The 18,798-nt window shown below is 41.2% G+C and overlaps 2 protein-coding genes and 1 pseudogene across 3 annotated transcripts; 1 reads left to right on the forward strand and 2 right to left on the reverse strand.

Annotated features, from left to right (window-relative positions):
• Window positions 1–664: 664 nt before the first annotated feature.
• Window positions 665–7,849, reverse strand: APOBEC1 (apolipoprotein B mRNA editing enzyme catalytic subunit 1; the record flags this gene model as incomplete). The annotated part of the gene is made up of 5 exons (XM_081084029.1): window positions 665–793; window positions 1,295–1,413; window positions 3,559–3,956; window positions 5,691–5,718; window positions 7,834–7,849. The coding sequence occupies 5 exons, from the start codon at window positions 7,847–7,849 to the stop codon at window positions 665–667; spliced, it is 690 nt and encodes a 229-aa protein (XP_080940155.1).
• Window positions 1,598–2,338, forward strand: LOC308514685 (proteasome subunit alpha type-6-like; annotated as a pseudogene). The gene has a single exon. The product of its transcript is annotated as a proteasome subunit alpha type-6-like (transcript).
• Window positions 7,850–13,447: 5,598 nt separating the features above from the next.
• GDF3 (growth differentiation factor 3) lies at window positions 13,448–18,579 on the reverse strand (the record flags this gene model as incomplete). The annotated part of the gene is made up of 2 exons (XM_081084661.1): window positions 13,448–14,277; window positions 18,312–18,579. 2 exons carry the CDS (start codon window positions 18,577–18,579, stop codon window positions 13,448–13,450), a joined length of 1,098 nt encoding a protein of 365 aa, XP_080940787.1.
• Between the last annotated feature and the right edge of the window lie 219 nt (window positions 18,580–18,798).

Raw genomic sequence — 18,798 nt, forward strand, 5'->3', positions numbered from 1 at the left:
TATGTGAATATCATTTACTGAAGGAACTACCTTTTCCCCATTGTGTTCCTGATTTCCTTGCCAAACGTTAATTAACCACATATATATGTGTCTATTTCTGGACTCTCTATTCTGTTTCACTGGTCTATGTTTTTGTGCCAATACCATATTCTTTTGATTACGATAGATATGTAATATAGTTTGAAATCAGGACTTGTAATGCCTCCAGCTTTGTTCTTCTTTTTCAGGACTGCTTTGGCTAGTCAGGTCTTTGATGGTTCCATATGAATTTTAGAATTGTATTTTTTTTTATGTGAAAAAATTCTATTGGAATCTTGATAGAGTTGCATTGAATCTATAGATGGTTTTCGGGAGTATGGATGTTTTTATAATATTATTTGAATCCATGAACATGGGGTAACCTTCCATTTATTTGTGTCTTCTTCAATTTCTTTCATCAAGATCTTATAGTTTTCAGTCTTTACCTCCTTAGTTAAATTTATTCCTATGTATTTTTATGCTATTGTAAATGGGATAGTCCTTTATTTTTCAGATAATTTATAGTTCGTAAATTTATAGTAACAAAAACAAAAAAATTTCTAGATTCTAACTAATGACATTCAATCATTAGTGAATCATCATTGCCTGCAAAGAATCATTCTATTCATCTCCAAGTCACAGGAAGTTATATCCATGCTGTACCTAAAAGGATATGATGTGGAATCTGTTGGTAATGGCAATTTTGAAGATTAAGCCTGTACCATGTAAGCTGTTTCTGACATCTTCTTGAAATCATTAAACAGGGAGGGAGACTCTGAAATAAAATAAATAAAATAAAATAAAATAAAATAAAATAAAATAAAATAAAATAAAATAAAATGCTAAGCTAATATTTTTCTTAATTCTACTATTACCACAAACATTTTATAGCACCAGTTAAAAGACCATTGAACTATTCTCAAGAGAGTACAAATGGAACACATTTCTTCAATAGAATGATACACACCAATATGGTAAAGGAGAATATCTGCAATTCTGTAAAGCCAGTATGTGTTGTAGTAACAATAGTATCTAATTAATAGGGAGTCCACATATATCTTAGACCAGTTCATCCATGTCCCTTTCCTACTTATTTTCCACAAAGAGATTGTCTTACATTTTCTTAAAATAGGTCAAGAAGTTAAATAACTAATATAAATGACAAATGATGAGGAGAGTACATGAAAAAATTATCCAGAAAGAAGTTTGAAGGAGGATGCTATTTTTTTTTTTGCATAAGAATCTTTGGCTAAGATTAGTAAGTAAAATAACTTACTAAAATTATGCAGTGGAGTTCCAGTGCATATAGCTTCATCCACAGAGGGGGATATATTGGGCAGTGAGTGTCTTTCCCAGGTGGGTAGTTGACAAAATTCCTCCAGCAGTAATCATACTCTAAGGGAACACGAATCATTCAACAAATACCAAAAAAAGTTACTTAAAGAAAGCTGAACTTAAATACTGGGTGTCTCCCAAACATGTATACACACTTTCAATAATTATTAATTCCAATGGGTTAAATCTGAAAAGAAAGAAACATCAATTGAGGAGACCGTTTTGAAGTAGTGGCTGCATCAACATGTCCCGTGGTCCCAGCGCTGGTTTTGACTGACACATTACCATTTTTTCACCCAAGGGCCGGCTTACCAAGTAGAATATACTTTTAAGGCTATTAACCAGGGTGGCCTTACATCAGTAGCTGTCAGAGGGAAAGACCATGCAGTAACTGTCACACAGAAAAAAGTACCTGACAAATTATTGGATTCCAGCACAGTGACTCACTGATTCAAGATAACTGAAAACATTGGCTGTATGATGACAGGAGTGACAGCTGACAGCAGATCCCAGGTACAGAGGGCACGCTATGAGGCAGCTAATTGGAAATACAAGTATGGCTATTGAGATTCCTGGGGACATGCTGTGTAAAAGAATTGCTGATATTTCTCAGGTCTACACACAGAATGCTGAAATGAGGCCCCTTGGTTGTTGTATGATTTTAATTGGTATAGATGAAGAACAAGGCCCTCAGGTGTACAAGTGTGATCTGGCAGGTTACTACTGTGGGTTTAAAGCCACTGCAGCAGGCATTAAACAAACTGAGTCAACCAGCTTTCTTGAAAAAAAAGTGAAGAAGAAATTTGATTGGACATTTGAACAGACAGTGGAAACTGTGATTGCCTGCCTGCCTACTGTTCTATCAATTGATTTCAAAACGTCAGAAATAGAAGTTGGAGTAGTTACCGTTGAAAATCCTAAATTCAGGATTCTTACAGAAGCAGAGATTGACGCTCATCTTGTTGCTCTCGCTGAGAGAGACTAAACATTGTAGTCAGTTTACCAAATCCGTTATGCCACTTGCCTGTGTGTTTGGTAACAACAGATGAACATTATGGAGGCCCTTGGATGGAAAAGGGAACCTCTCCCACTCCTCCTGTCACTGAAGTGGTTAGGGTTCTATATAAATAAAAACAGTGCTTTCGGAATAAAAAGAAAAGAAACATCAATTGAGCAGCTATTAAGTGTGAATACATTGTTGGGGGGCGGGGGTCACTATATATCCTATATAATAAAAGGCTAATATGCAAATAGACTGAACAGTGGAACAACTGGAACAACTGAACAATAGGTTACTATGACGTGCGCTGACCACCAGGGGGTGTGCGTGGAACATGGCAGGCGTCGGCCACGGTGGTATGGTGGAGCAGGTGAGCGGGGGGCACCAGACCAAGGTGGTGTGCCAGTCGCTGTCATCAGGGCAAGCCTCTGGTGGTTACTAAAAATTCTTTGCTCCCATGAGCTGTAGTCCCGCCCAGTGCTTGCACCTGCTGCCAGTGCCAGCCCCGCTCACACCTGCTGCTGGCTCCAGAGCCGTTATTGGTGCCCGGCGCTGGTCCCAATTGCTTGGTGCCATCAGTGAGTGCAAGGGGTGGCTGCCAGCCGTGATCACCCCAGAAGGCTTCTCCACCTTCCCCATCTCCTGAGGGGCAATCTGGGCAGCAGCCACCATTTGCACCTGCTGCTGGCACCAGCCCCAATTGTTCCACGCCATAGGGAGGCACCATCAGAGCATGGGAGTGGGGATGGAGGGAGCAGAGCTGCCGGCAGACATGGGACCAGGGGCCACGGCAGGAGGGGCCGGGCAGGGGCGCAGAGGATGGGCCGAGACCCACCTCTATGCCTACTGCAGCCTCGCAGCCCACAGTTCCTTTCAAGGTGCACAAATTTGTGCACTGGACCCCTAGTATATATAACATATCTAAAGCCTGCTGGCCCATTTGCTACTTCAGATGGACTAGGCTCTCCCTGAATCCCTGAAAAGAACAAAACAGTTCATTCAAAGATGGCTGAGAGGCCATAATGGCAAAGTAGAAAATAAAGTTGGTTTCTTTTGATACTTTCCCTGCTATGAATTTCAGACCTGGTACTTTCTATATTATTTTAAACTTTTACTTCTGAGACTTCTACTCTGGGATAATCAATCTCTTGGCTGCCACCACAGTCTCTCATAAACACTTAAGTTCTTGGTTTATTGTCTTTTACCTGGGGTTGTCATGATCTGGACAGTCGCACCACTCTTAATGAGGTCCCTGAGTCCTTGTCGGTTTTGTTCATCCATGTGGTGATAAAGCCGTGCCACATAAATAACTAAAGTCACACCAGGTCGTTGACGCAAAAATTCTGTAATAGCCTTGGAGCATTCCCAGCAGGGACTCCAGGATAAGAACCAGATGATGGAGCAGCTGGTGGATGAGCAAAATTGTCTTTCTGAAGTAATTTTTTCTATAAAATTGACTTCAGCGTGCCTGGTGGTGTTTTTGCCTGAGTGTCGCCAGATCTTGTGGCACGTGCCCCACTTGATTTCATAGAGCAGACAGGACTCTTTACGGAGTTCTCTGGGGTCAAAGATTGCTTCAAAGTCCCAGGGTTCGATTCTTCTCCTAAAATATTGTCATGCAATTTTTAGAGGAAATTTAAAAATCATTTAATGCTCCCTTTTTCTATAAGGCAAATCTAAAACATGAATCTCAGGACACTTTTTTTTCTCTATGTCTAAAAAGTTATTTGGGGAGTTCCGCTTGAATTATCAGAGTTTCTGTCACAAACACAGTAAAGATATTTTTTCCCAACTCTTGTTATTTGGTTACCACTCCCTCTATACCATTGCTTATTAGTCTTAAATTCAGGTATAAATGTGTCCTTTTTCTCCTTACATCCTAATCTTTCTGTCTCACTCTTAGAGGTGCCATGTTCCAATTGTCAATATTTACTATTCTTCAATGAACTCCAACTAGATTTTCTCAGGTGTAGAAGCCTCAAATCTTTACTAATAAAAGGGTAATATGCTAATTAGACCAGACGTCCTTCTGGACAAAGCCATAGTGGTAGGGCCAAGGCAGAGGCAGTTAGGAATGATCAGGCTGGCAGGGGAAAGCAGTTAGGGGGATCAGGCCAGTGGGGGAGGACAGTTAGGGGGATCAGGACAACAGGGGAGAGCAGTTAGGGGGATCAGGTTGGCAGGCAGGTGAGCGGTTAGGAGCCAGCAGTCCCGGATTGTGAGAGGGATGTCTGATTGCTGGTTTAGGCCCCATAGGAATTGGTTTATGCAATTTTGTCTTAGGGATGGGTAGTTGGAGAATTTTTGTGTCTATTTTTGTTAACCCATTGGAATTAACAAAGAATTTTTAGTAACCACCAGGAACCCATAGAGATCGGGCCTAAACCGGCAGTCGGACATCCCCCAAGGGGTCCCGGATTAGAGAGGGTACAGGCCGGGCTGAGGGACACCCCCCCCTCCTGTGCACAAATTTCATGCACCAAGCCTCTAGTCAATAATAAAATTCTATTGCCAAGCCTAAGAGGAGAGTAATTTGGCCTCAGGATTCCTCCATGTTAAATTCTATACACTAATACCTCATAAGAAAGAAATTCAACTTGTTGTCAATGGCATCTCTGTGTGTCCAAGCTGTGACTTAGGAAACTCAGGATTGTGCTGAGGACCCTCCTTTCCAATAAGCTTGTTACACTCTAATATTTCTCATTCACCCCTAAAGTATCACATTCATTTATTACATAAGTAAGTCCTTCTACCATCATAAGATAATATATTCCTTGACCAAAAGTCCCCTGTTATAATGCTATGTCTGGAAAATGGGCATATAATATAAAACAGGAATTGAAATAAAAGTGACAAATTCATTCCTTGGACCTTTCACTAATGGCTATAAAAACATGTGATCTAAAGAGAAAAGAGCATTAGTAAGGCAATAACAGAACAAAGCTGGAAGGTCATTTATTTCAACAGAAACCAAAAGACAGGAACAAACACAAAGAAAGCAATAATCATAGAAAATAAAGTTGGAAAAGGGGGGGAAAGAATGGGAACATGGTAAAAGAGGAACAGAACAATAAGGTTAACTATAGTCCTCCAGCTCTTAATACCCACTTATTCTTGGTTGAATTAAATGCACAATATGATAGTATTATTCTTTTTAAATTTTTAAATTAGTTTTTGGAGAGAGAGAGAGAGATTGATTTGTTGTTCCACTTATTTATGCATTAATTGACTGATCCTTGCATGTGCCCTGACTGGGGAACAAACCCATAACCTTGGCATATTGGGGTGATGCTCTAACTAACAGCTACTGGGCCAGGGTTGACAGTATTATTCTTACCTCAGGGTGGGATCACCAGCTGAAGAACCTGTTGACCAAGAGATGAGTATGTCAAGTAATATATACAAATTGAGTTGCACTTTTAAAGTATATTTTTATTGATTTCAGAGAGGAAGGGAGAGGGAGAGAGATAGAAACATCAATGATATAGAAGCATCAAACAGACTGTCCAACCTATGAGGCAAAGCAGGGGGGTGGGAGTAAGAGATCAACCAAATGCATGAATATGAGCATAACCAATGGACACAGACAGTACCGGGGTTAGGGCATGTGATGGGGGGTGGGAGCAGCTGGGGGAGGTCAATGCAGGGGGAAAAGAGACTCATGTAGTACTTTAAGCAATAAAGAATTTAAATCTAAATAAAAGAAACATCAGTGGTGAGAGAGAATCATTGATCAGCTGCCTCCAGCAAGTCCCACACTGGAGAATAAGCCTGCAACCCGGGCATGTGCACCGGCCAGGATATGCCAGTTTACAGGCCAATGCTCAACCACTGAGCCATAATGGCTGGGCTTTAGTTGCACTTTAAAATGACAAAATTTTAGAAGGACAGATAAATAGTTATCAAGGATTAGGAACAGGGGTGAAGCGGGAAGAAGGAGTGTTTGGCTATAAAAGGGCAGTAAAACAGATCTGTACTGTGGGAACTGTTTAAATCTGACTGTGGTGGCAGATCCACAAACCTATACAGGTGACAAAATTGCATAAAGCTAAACACACACACAAATGAGTACAAGTGAAACTGGGGAAATCTGAATAAAAATGATGGATTGTGTCAATGTTAACATCCTGGTTGTGATATTATTCTACAGTTTTGCAGAATGTAACTATTGGTGGAAACTAAGCAAAATGTACAGGGAGTCTGTATTATTTCATAGAGCTTTATGTTTTAAGTTACGATGATCTCAATTAAGATTATAACTTACAGAAAGAGTCATTGGTAGTGTGGAGAGAAGCTGGAACACCATTGGCTTAATGTGCATATATATTTTTAAACCACAATTCAAGAGAAAGGAGAAAAGACATCTGCATAAGTGATGAGTTAAAAAAAAAAAAGGCAGCATTGTCAAAGAGCATGTAGAAAAATATTATTGAACTAGTGAAAGAGAACCAGATTTTGATTGGAGCCCAGTGGTTACTGAGGCATTGATATCAAAATCCTGCTGCATAGAAGATCTCAAGGATGGCAAAATTCTCCCATGACTGATATCTGTATTATTTCCAATCACATCATGCCCACACTCTTACAACAGTCTTCTTACTGGTCTCCTTGCTTCCAGTCTTTTCTGCTTCCAGTCCAGAAGACATCAAATGCCAGGTGAAAGTGTTTAAAGCTTTATTTCAATCATGTCTATGCTATTCGCAAGTTCTCCAGAGATTTTCTTTTACCAAAAGGTCGACCTCAATTTCCTTAGCCTGGCATTCAAAGCCCTCTCTGTAATAGCACTTCAAATTTGCCTTCTAATTTCACTATAGATTATTTCCACAAACTCTTCTCTAGCCTCACCAGTGCACTCAGTATATTCAAAACACAATCTTTGTCAATTCTCTCAAAATCTTTGTGTCAATCAACCTGGAAATGCTTTCCCTTTGCCAACCTAAATTCTACCTCTTTAGAATCCAAACTCAAATTCCACCTCATCTGAAAATTATTTCCTTCTACAGCCTGAAGTGTTCTACCTCTCCCACGAATTTTTCTAAAGTTAACTAACTAACCCTTAAATAATTAGCATGCCCTTGTGGTATCACTTCGGTTGTTATTTTAAATTATTATTTAACAGTTGTATATTTAATTTTTTATTGTAGTGAAACAAGCATTGATTTAATGTCATTTGTTTAAAATTATTTGTGGATGTCAATAGTTAGTATTAATAATTATAACAAATCTTATTTAACCAAGCACAGCCAGTCACCATTCAGCAGATTAATCTCCTTTAAAAAAAAATAATGTCTACAGGGAGGCAGACAATTTTCAAATAAAGTGAAATTATATATTTTTAAAAATAGCATTAATGTAGTAATAAATAGGAAAGTTGGAAAATACCCAAGAACACAAGTAAGACACACACATACACACACAGAGAGTTTCTACACTTTTCAAGACTATGAAGCTTACAGGACCTCGATCCATTTTACCTTTACCTGTGTCAGAAGCCATGGCGCCGTGTGCCACTGATTTTCTCCCCTGGAGCTATATATTGTGCTGATTGCTCCTGTCAACAACATGCCTTAAGATTGTTTCTTCAGGAGTGACTGCTGTCACCTGATTGAGCAGAGAATGACTCATTCCTGAGTCTCAGGCACTTACTGGGTGTCTAGACTGTACAAACAGGTAGTAGATTAAGAGAGAATTTGGTGTGAGGTTAGCATCAATGGGTTGACAAGAAAGCTTTTCATGCAAATGATAAATGCTGTAGAGTAAATCCCTTAGGATATCTGAATTACAAAGTTCTTCCCTAATATTATATGGATTTTTTAAACTTCCCCTTTCCTTTAAATTAAGGTTAAGGCAAGACTGACACATCATTCTTTCTTGGAGAGAACAGAGAAAGAACAACTAGAAGAGAGAATTTATTTATAACTTCCTCTTACTTTGCTCTTTGCCCCAAATCTTATTGGTTAGGGGAGAGGCACTGACAGATGCAAAATCAGAAGGACTTTGACTTCTGACTCAGGTAATTAGGTGATAAGTCTTAAGTGATCTCTCTTCCTTCTTGAAACCAGAGCTAAATGTAAGGCCAAGTCCATTTATGTTTTTTTATCCTCCCCTAAAAAGTGAATACTGCCCTAGCTGGTTTGGCTCAATGGCTAGGCAGGGGTCCTCAAACTTTTTAAACAGGGGGCCAGTTCACTGTCCCTCAGACGGTTGGAGGGCTGGACTATAGTTTTAAAAAAAACTATGAACAAATTCCAATACACACTGCACATATCTTATTTTGAAGTAAAAAAACAAAACGGGAACAAATACAATATTTGTATTTGCATGTGGCCCGTGGGCCGTAGTTTGAGGACCCCTGGGCTAGAGTGTCAGCCTGCGGACTGAAGGATCCCAGGTTCGATTCTGGTCAAGGGCACATGCCCAGGTTGTGGGCTCAATCCCCGGTGGGGGGCGTGCAGGAAGCAGCCAATCAATGATTCTCTCTCATCATTGATGTTTCTATCTCTCTCTTCAACTCCTTTCCTCTCTGAAATCAATAAAAAATATAATTAAAAAAAAAATAAAAAGTGAATACTATACTTATTCCCTATTGCCATTGTCCCCTGTTGTCCAAAACCTGGGTCAAGCTCTCTGAATTTTAGCATACACTCCCAGAATTGGGGTCCCTCTCGAGACCTAAAGCTCCCTCTAGGTTCTCAAATCTACAGCCCCTGAACTTTGAATCTCAAATCCTATGGAGACAACACCCGAGCCCTAAATATAAGACTTTCCTGAACTATGAAAGTCAAGCTGGAGCTTCCACAAGATGAAGCAGTTGCTTCAAGGGGCAGGTGAGAGTTGAAGAAGGAGCAGAAGTGCCACATCATACATGAAGGTCATTTAGAAGCCAAGGGTTTCATGATAGGGAGAATAATGACCCCCCATCCCCTCCACACAGACACACTGATGTTCACCTCCTAATCCCTGGAACCTGTAAGTATAAAGACAAAAGTAACTTTGAAGAGGTAATTAGAGTAAGGATCTTGAGGTAGGGAGATAATCTGGGATTGTCTGGGTAGTCCCAGTCCAATCACATAGGCCCTTAAAATAGGGAGGCAAAAGAGGACATGTGAAGATGGAAGCAGAGATGTGAATGATGCAATTACTGGCTGGAAGGGGACCATGATTCAAGGAACAAGGACAGCATCTAGAAGCTGGAAAAAGCGAGGAAATGGATTGTTCCCTAGAGCCTTGTGAAGCAATGCTGCCCTGATGACATCTTGAGTTTAGCCCAGTGAGACCCTGTTTTGTACTTCTGACCACCAGAGTTGTAAGATAATTTATGTTGTTTTACACCAAGTTCATGGAAATTTGTTACAGCAGCTATAGGAAACTAATATAGTAAAACACAGTCATAGGGGGCACATAGGCAACAGTGAAGATAGTATATAATTTAAATTTGTGTCTACTAGAATTCCTATTGAATGTTTGATCCATCTTCTATTCTGTTTTAGAAAACTCAGAACTGCTCAGCCGGCATGGCTCAGTGATTGAACACTGACCTATGAATCAGGAGGTCACAGTTTGATTTCCCATCAGGGCACATGCCTAGATTTCAGGCTCAACCCCCAGTAGGGAGCATGCAGGAAGCAGCCAATCAATGATTCTCTCATCATTGATGTTTTTATCTCTCTCTCTTCCTCTCTGAAATAAAAATATTATTATATATAAAAGGATTTGCACTCTAATCTTTATAGCCTCTTCATTCTCTTTATAAGTTGCCTATATACACTGCTGCCCTACACTGAAATCCTAGCTAGACAAATAGATTGTTAAGAGTTTTGGGTCCAGCTCTAACCAGTTTGGCTCAGTGGATAGAGCATCGGCCTGCAGACTGAAGAGTCCCAGGTTGAATTCCAGTCAAGGGCATGTACCTTGGTTGGAGGCACAACCCCAGTAGGGAGTGTGCAGGAGGCAGCTGATCGATGTTTCTCTCTCATTGATGTTTCTAATTCTCTATCCCTCTCCCTTCCTCTCTGTAAAAAATCAATAAAATATATATTTTTTAAAAAATTTTGTGTCCATTTTATGGAATGATTCTAGCAGTTTGAAAGTCCCCAGTGTCCAATAACAGAATAATGAATAAATCAATTTTATAATACGCTTGTAGTGGGTTACTATCCAGGATTTAAAAAAAATCAGTTATATCCATACATGTATCAACCTGTAATAATCCTGTCTAATAATAGACAAACATGGTAATTGACTGTACCTTCGCTATGCCTACCATTGGATAATCAGCGTGATATGCAAATTAACCGCCAACAAAGATGGCGGCTAATTTGCATACTGCAGGAAGGGCGGGACAGCGCCATCCCACCTGCCCTGCCGCCATCTGGGCCTGCTATCTGAGACCCGGGGTGGCAGGTGTTGGTGTGCGACCTGACCCCGGGTGGCCGGGCGGGTCAGCAGCTATTGGCCAGCCCGCCCAGGCTTCCTGTGTGCAACCCGACCGGGGGTGGCGCCCCAACCCCTGGATCAGCCCTGCCGTGTGCGTGACCCAGGGAGGCGGGGCAGGCACCGAGGGATCGGGCCTGCCATCTGCCACCCGGGGAGTGGTCCTAAGCCAGCAGGTGGTTATCTCCCGAGGGGTCCCAGACTGTGAGAGGGCTGAGGGACATACCCCCACCTCTCTCCCCCACCAGTGCACAAATTTTTGTGCACCGAGCCTCTAGTCTCTGAAATAATAAACTGAGAGAAAAATAAACCCCAATATTGTTTCTATAAAGTTTACATATTTGTGAAGCAATGTTTTATACTGTTAATGGATCCAAGCACATGTAGTAAAATTATAAAGAAATGAATGGGAAAGATGGATACCAAATTCAGGATGGTGATTTCACTAGAAGAATGAGAAAAGGGACTGGGAGGGTTATGCAGGCATCTTCACATATATATGTACTACAGTTAAATTATAATAATCTACATTTTAAAAAGTAATGTTAGAGAGAGAGACAGAAAAGGAGAGAGAAACATTGATGTGAGAAAAATCGACCAGGAAAAGTCCCTTCCGCATGGGAAGATGACGGTCCAGTCTGTAGAGCCAGCTGGCCTGGCTCTGTCCTGGTCTCCTGCCTCCAGCCCTGACACTCTCCTGAGACCTCAGGCCTCTGGCTTCTGCCTTTCAGCCTCAGCTCCTAATAAGTACCTTCTGTGTCTGCCTGGCACACCAGGCCCTCCTGGTGAACCTGGGGTGGCTGGCCCTGGCTAGGAATGGCTGGGACTCCAGCAGGCTTTTTTCTCCTGGGGGGGTGGGGGGTGGAGGCGGGCGGCTGTGGCCCCTTGAGCCTCTAAAGTCCTGTCTAAGGTGCTGCCCTCCTGCCTGTCTCTCACAGGGAGCCGCAGCCCTTCATTGGGCCTGGGGATGCCAGATGGATTGTCTGCACTGACTCAGGCAGCCCAGCCGGGGGCCACCCCTCCTGCTCCACCCAGCCCCTGGTCTCCACCCTCTGACTGAGCTTTGCATGTTCCACTAACCCGGGCAGGTGCCAGGTGGTGTCACCAGGCTTCCAGGTGCCTCGGGACAGAACACTAACCTGACCATGGGTGGGCCTGCAGCTCCCACCCCAATAAAAGCAATTCCATCCTAAAAAGAAAAAGAAACGCTGACTGGTTGCCTCCGTTATGCGTCCTGGCTGGGTATGTTTCTTCACCGGAAATTGAAGCCGTAACCTTTTGGCGTACAAGCGACACTCCAACCAATGGAGCCACCCAGCCAAGGCATAATCTACATTTTTTAAAACCCAAAAATAAAAAAAAGATCATACTAAAAGTAGTAGCAATAATCCAGGGGGAATGGTGAGATTGATTTAAGGTAGTGACAAACTTTTGCACTTTCGTTCTCCTAAAAAGAGAGGTAAGTAACCTCTTACTTCCTGATATAACCCAAAGTATCCTACTATGTGTAAAGTGCAATATTTGAAGTCCATGTGAATTTTGCATTTTACCCCATAATATATGCATGCTTGTTTTAATAAAATATCAATATATTTTATACTAATTATAGACGAGTCAAGTTATACTTTTAACTGAAAATTTTCAAAGATATGAACAATGATACCACTATTCCACCATGAAAATCGCAAACACAATGTCTAATGACAAACATTTTCTTAAGTAAAATAGGTATCTAAATAATTATATCTCTTGCAGCCATTAAATTAACTGTAGATATTGGTAATTTTTTTAAAAATTCCTATAGCCCTGGTTGAGTAGCTTAGTTGATTACAGCATTGTCCTGATATGCCAAGGTTGCTGATTCAATCTCTAGTCAGGGCACATACAGGAAGCAACAAATGAATGCATAAATAAGTGGAACAAATCTCTCTCTCTCTTTCTCTCCCTTCCTCTATATCTCTCTGAAAACAATATCAATTAAAAAATTCTTATGGTGCTTGCTTAGGCAGCACATATACTAAAATTGGAACAATACAAAGATTAGCATGGCCCATGCTCAAGGATGACACAGAATCGCTTCTCGGCCCTTTGGCTAAGATCAAGGATGACACAGAAATTCATGAAGCATACCATATTTTTAAATAAAATAAAATAAATAAAAATAAAAGACTCCTATGCCCTAGCCAGTTTGACTCAGTGGATAGAGCATTGGCCCAAAGACTGAAGGGTCCCAGGTTTGATTCCAGTCAAGGGCATGTACCTTAGTTGCAGGTTCAATCCCCGGCCCTGGTTGCAGCACGTGTGGGAGGCAACCAATCGATGTGTCTCTCTCACACCAATGTTTCTCTCTGTGTGTCTCTTCCCTTCCCTTCCATTCTCTCTAAAAAAAATAAATAAATAGAAAAATACCCTTAAGTGAGGATTAACAAAAAAAAAATTTTTAATTCCTATACTCATTAAGGCTGTGTGAGTGTGTGTGTGTGTGTGTGTGTGTGTGTGTGTGTGTGTGTAATTTGGGACATCATCAATCATGATGGATTTTCCAGAAAGACAAATTATAACCATATTGATATTTCATATCCAAGAGCTCATAAACCAGGTAGGTAATTTTATTAAAAGCTTTACCCTAAGAACACTCCTTGGATTCCTATTTCGGACAGCCTACCCACACCCACATTCATCAACTACCATGTCTTCATAATGTCGTAGAATGACATTGTCATCATTGTCCTGGTAAAGCATGGAAATGGGAGACAGCTTGGTGGGAATACAGACAGCCTGGGGAATCGCCGGGTCAACCGCATGCATCAGTGCTTGCATGAATGCGTAATTGGAGCCGTTGAGGGAAGTGGTCAATGAGAAAGGACAATCTCCATGGCAGTAATTTGCCATGAACCCCTTGGGGGCAATGATCCACTTGTGCCAGCCCAGGTCCCGGAAGTTGATGAATAGCTGGTGACGATGGCAGAGGTTCTTGCAAGAAACTTTAGGGGCAGGGATGGCTGCCCTCCTTTTTCGGGAAGAAGAGTGGCACTGCTTAGGGTTGAGGGTCACAGCTAGCAGGGAAGCATGAAGAGAACATCTCAGGCTGGCACAGGTGTCCTCAAGCTGAAAATTCACCCCAGAGTCTCTCTGTCCTTTGACCAGTATCTCTAGGAACAAGCCTAAGTTCTTCTGAGGGTTATTACTCCAGTCCTTAGCCACGTCCAACAGGTTGAAGTGAAGGACACCTTGAGGCCATGGTACTGACTGCAATACAAACATTTTACCCGGCTTAGGAATGGACCGGTCCCACACATGAGGCTCCTGGACCAGGGACAGAACCAACTCCAAATCTGGCCCCAGGTTATAGTAAGTGTTGGGCCCCAAGTCCAGGCCCAGCTGGGCCATCGTTAACCGCTCCTCGTCTTTGACTGCAGACAGGTTGAAGTAGAGGAGCTTCTGTAGGCAAGGGGAGGCCTGGGGAAGGTTCTTGGAGTAAAGAAAGAAACCTAGATAAGAACAGAAAGATGTGAAGGTCACCGTAATATGTTTTACTTTATATCCACCTATGATATAAATGTTAAATGTATATCACATATACAAAGTAAGGGCAGGAAATAATCAGTTGTACTCAAAAGGAGGATTTATTTATTTCACTCCTCATTTTTTAGTATATTTTTAAACTATAGTTGTTATACAATATTATATTAGTCTCAGGTGTACAACATAGCAATTGGACACTTGTATACCTTATGAAGTGATCAGAAGGCAACCAATTGATGTATCTCTCTCACATCAAAGTTTCTCTCTCTCTCTCTCTCTCTCTCTCTCTCTCTCTCTCTCTCTTCCTCCCTCCCTCTCCGTCTCTCTGAAAATCAATGGGAAAAAAATATCCTTGGCCCTAGGTAGTTTGGCTCAGTGGATAGTGTTGGCCTGCGAATTGAAGGGTCCCAGGTTTCATTCTAGTCAAGGGCTCATGCCCGGGTTGAGGGCTCGATCCCTGTGGGGGGCATGCAAGAGGCAGCTGATCAATGGTTCTCTCTCATCATTGATGTTTCTATCCCTCTCTCTCCCTCCCTTCCTCTCTGATATCAATAAAAATAGATCTTTTTAAAAATATCCTTGGCTAAGAACTAACAAACATTTTTTAAAAATTAAAAAATAGCCCTCGCCAGTTTGGTTCAGTGGATAGAGCATCAGCCTGCAGACCGAAGGGTCTCAGGTTCAATTCCGGTCAAGAGCACATGCCTGGGTTGTGGCTCAATCCAATGTGCAGGAGGCAGCCAGTCAATGATTCTTTCTCATCATTGATGCTTCTATCTCTCTCTTCCTCTCCCTTCCTCTCAGAAATCAATAAAAATATTTTTTAAAAAATTAATAAATAAATAAAATGCATTTAAAATTACCCACTTTTCTCTTCAAGCCCAATGTATCATCTCTCCCTTTCTTCTCATTGACCATCTTTTTAAAAGATCAGTCTACATTTGCTATCTCTACTTATTACTTACTAGAGGCCTGGTGCATGCATTCGCGCATGGGTGGGGTCCAGCTAGCCTGCCCCGATTGGGGCCAATCTGGCCAGGCTGACTGGGGAGAGTGGCCGTGGGTGGTTGGCAGTCCGGCCCCGCCTCTTGGTTGAACTCCCGGTCAAGGAGATAATTTGCATATTAGCCTTTTATTATATAGGATAGCCTCCTGCTATTTTCCTACTCTTTTGCCCCTACTACTCCACTGAAACACCTTTCTTAAAGGTTGTTAACTGTCAGATGCAGGGGTGTAGTCACAGTACTTATCCTTCTCAACCTCTCTGAACTGTTGATCTCCCTTATTTTTGGGTCTAATTCTAGTATATTGGCCTCCCTTTTTATTCATATCACTAAGTCACATTCCTTAGGCATGTGAAGACAACACAAGACAAAAGCCAGAATGGACAGATTTGAAAAGATGAAAATGCAAAACTACTATATGCATGCAGGAGGCAGTCAACCAATCTCTCTCTCTCTCTTCCTCTCTCTCTCTCTCTCTCTCTCTCTCTCTCTCTCTCCCCCCCCTCCTCCCCTCCTGTCTCCCCATTCCTCTCTCTGAAGTCAATAATTAATTAATTAATTAAAAAGGCATTATTCCACCTTATTAAAAAATTAAAATTAAAACAATGACATTGTGCCTTGCTCCCAAGTTAACAAAAATTAAAAGCTAAAAGTGTACCTAGTGGGCATCCAATGTAGCATAGATAAGTACATTGTCATATGTTATTAGAATGAAATACTATACCTCAATGGAATGAACTACAAATAAATGCAGCATGGATAAATCTCAGAAATATAATGTTGAGTGAAAGAAGCCAGACACAAAAAAAAGGTTACATTCCACATTTACATTTACATGAAGTTCAAAAAAAGACAAAACTAAAATGTAATGTTAGATATCAGAATAGAAGTTACCCCTGTAGAGGAGTAGTGATTAATCAGAGGGATCATGAAGGATCCTCTGGGGTTGCTGGTCATATTCCGTTTCTTGATCTTGGTGCTGGTTTTCTGTGAAAAGTCATTAAGCTGTTCTCTATGATATAAGCACTTTTCTGAATGTATGTTACACTTCAATAAGTTCCTATTTTTATTTCTTTTTAGTTTTTTTTTTTGGTGTGTGTGTGTGTATGTGTGGGTGTGTGTGTAAGAGAAACATCGATTGGTTGCCTCCTGCATGCCCCTACTGGGGATTAAGACCACAACCTGGGCTTGTGACCTGACGGAATCAAACTGGCAACCTTTCCATGCATAGGACAACACCCAACCAACTGAGACATACTGGCCAGGGCAATAAGTTCCTATTTTTAAAAGGATTGCTGTCAATTGTGGGGAAGTGAGGGGGTGGAGGGTAATAGGGGGGGGGGAGGAGGACATACATAATACTTTCAACAATATTTAGATTTTTAAAATAATAAATTAATAGAAATATTTTAAAATGTAAAAATAATTGTGGGAAAGTGAGAATTCTCTTACACTCATGGTGGGGTATAAATTTTGGGGGACACTTGCTATATACTGTAAGTATAAATGTGCCTGCTCTTAGATGCAACAATCCCCTTCTAAGAATTTATCCTAAGGAAATAATAGAAAAAGTGTACGCACACAAAAAAGTGGATGTAAAGATGTAAAACTATATTATTTATTACATACCCATGCCCATCAACAGGGCATCAGTTACATAAATTATAGCATATCTATACAAAGGAATATCATGCAACCATTAAAATGAAGGAATGAATGTACAGTATGACCCACATTTTTTTTTTTTTTAGATTACAAGTTTCCATTATTAGTATTATGTATGCAAAAAAGAAAAGTCTGGAAGAATATACAACTGCTAATGCTGGTTTTCTCTAGGGGAAGAGTTAGGGGGAGATGATAGTGAGATTATGTTGTCCCCCTCCCCACTACACACACACACACCATTATTTGATATGATTTATTATCACAAAAATCAACGTTTAATTTCCATTGAGGAAGGAAGTAACCTCAGCTGTTTTCTACTCTCTCAAAAAAAAACCCTTCAAACAAGCTCCTCTTACCTCTTAACCCTTCAGAAATTTTCCCTGAACCCACACCCCCAAGGCCCTAAGCCTCTAATGTAATACTTAATACAAATGTATTTATGGAAGTCATTTGTCTGCCTTCCTTTTATAAGCTAATAGAGCAAATTTTATCTTTAACCTCCGTATTGTCGTGGCCATACACTGTTCCCGGTACACAGCTTCGTGGACAAATAAATATTCAAATCTCAATCTTTAGTTGCTGTACAACTAACTATTAGGCCTCTCACGGCCGCCTTTGAACCACTTGGGAGGCCATATAGAAATGCAGATTACAACACTCATTTCTGACTTTGAATAAGAATTGGGTAGAAGAGTGAAGGGCAAGAACTAGGCAGGATAATAAACTTTTAACAGCTGATCTGGGTCATTTTGATTTTTGGTTAGTTTGGCAAATTATTAAATGGCACTCAATCAGATCCTTATATAGAGTATGAGAATGGCATATGCTATTGTTCTGTATTCATAAGCCAAAAATAGCCTTTTTCATCCAACAAAAGTAGCGGGAGGTATGAGAAGAGAAGCTAGGCGCATGGGCAAACTGAGCTCAACATTTTAGTCCCCTGCTTGCCATACCAAAGACACCAAGATGTCTAAATTGTGGGCTAAAGAGTGGAAGACTGAGTCCTAATTGCACCCTCACCCCTCCCACCTAAGCTGCAGCACAAAGCTGTTGATTCAGAAAAACAAAACTTATTTTAAATCCTCACTTTCCGTACACATTGGCTGTATGATCTTGAATAGGTTTCAGGTTCTACTGTCTGAGCCTACCTTTCAGGATTTTTGTTGGGATTAAATGAGATAAAGTCCATAAAATACCAGCACACAATTTTCTATGAACCCCTCAGTAACTGTTACATCTTCTTTCCTTTCTTCACGCCATCCCCTGCCCCCACCCACCCCACCCCCAAAAAAGCCAGATTTTTCCTCTAGGAAACACTCCAATATCCTTACCTTGATCTGGGAGAAGTCGAAGTATGTTCCCCTGGACTCCCAGCTCCTTTACGTAGCATAGATCTCGTGAGACCCCGATGGTGGCTGCTGTCTCTTGATCGTGGAAAATTTTCTTCAAGATATAAGGCACGGGTTGGAATTTCTGAGGTGAAGGCACCTTGTCTAGACCCAGAAATTGGAGGAAGGCATGTTCTTGAAATTGGAATGTCTGGCCCAAGGCCAGAGTTAAGGAGAGGCTGAGAGCCAAGACTGGCAGGGAAGGAAGCATGGCCTCTGAGCTGAGACAAAGCTGGCTAGTGAGGCTGAAGAGAGCTCTAGCTCCTGACTTCCCAGCAATTCAGGTGCTGCTAATTTATCTGATGTAAGATAATCAAGTGTGAATTGCTCTCTTCCCAGCTCCTCAGAGGCAATTGGATGTAAAAAGACACAATTTTTTTTCCTCTTCCCTAGCTCCACTGTTCCAGAAAATGAGTACACAAAGCAAAGA

The sequence above is a fragment of the Myotis nattereri genome, assembly GCF_964212035.1.
Source record: "Myotis nattereri genome assembly, chromosome: 2".
Lineage (NCBI taxonomy): Eukaryota > Metazoa > Chordata > Mammalia > Chiroptera > Vespertilionidae > Myotis > Myotis nattereri.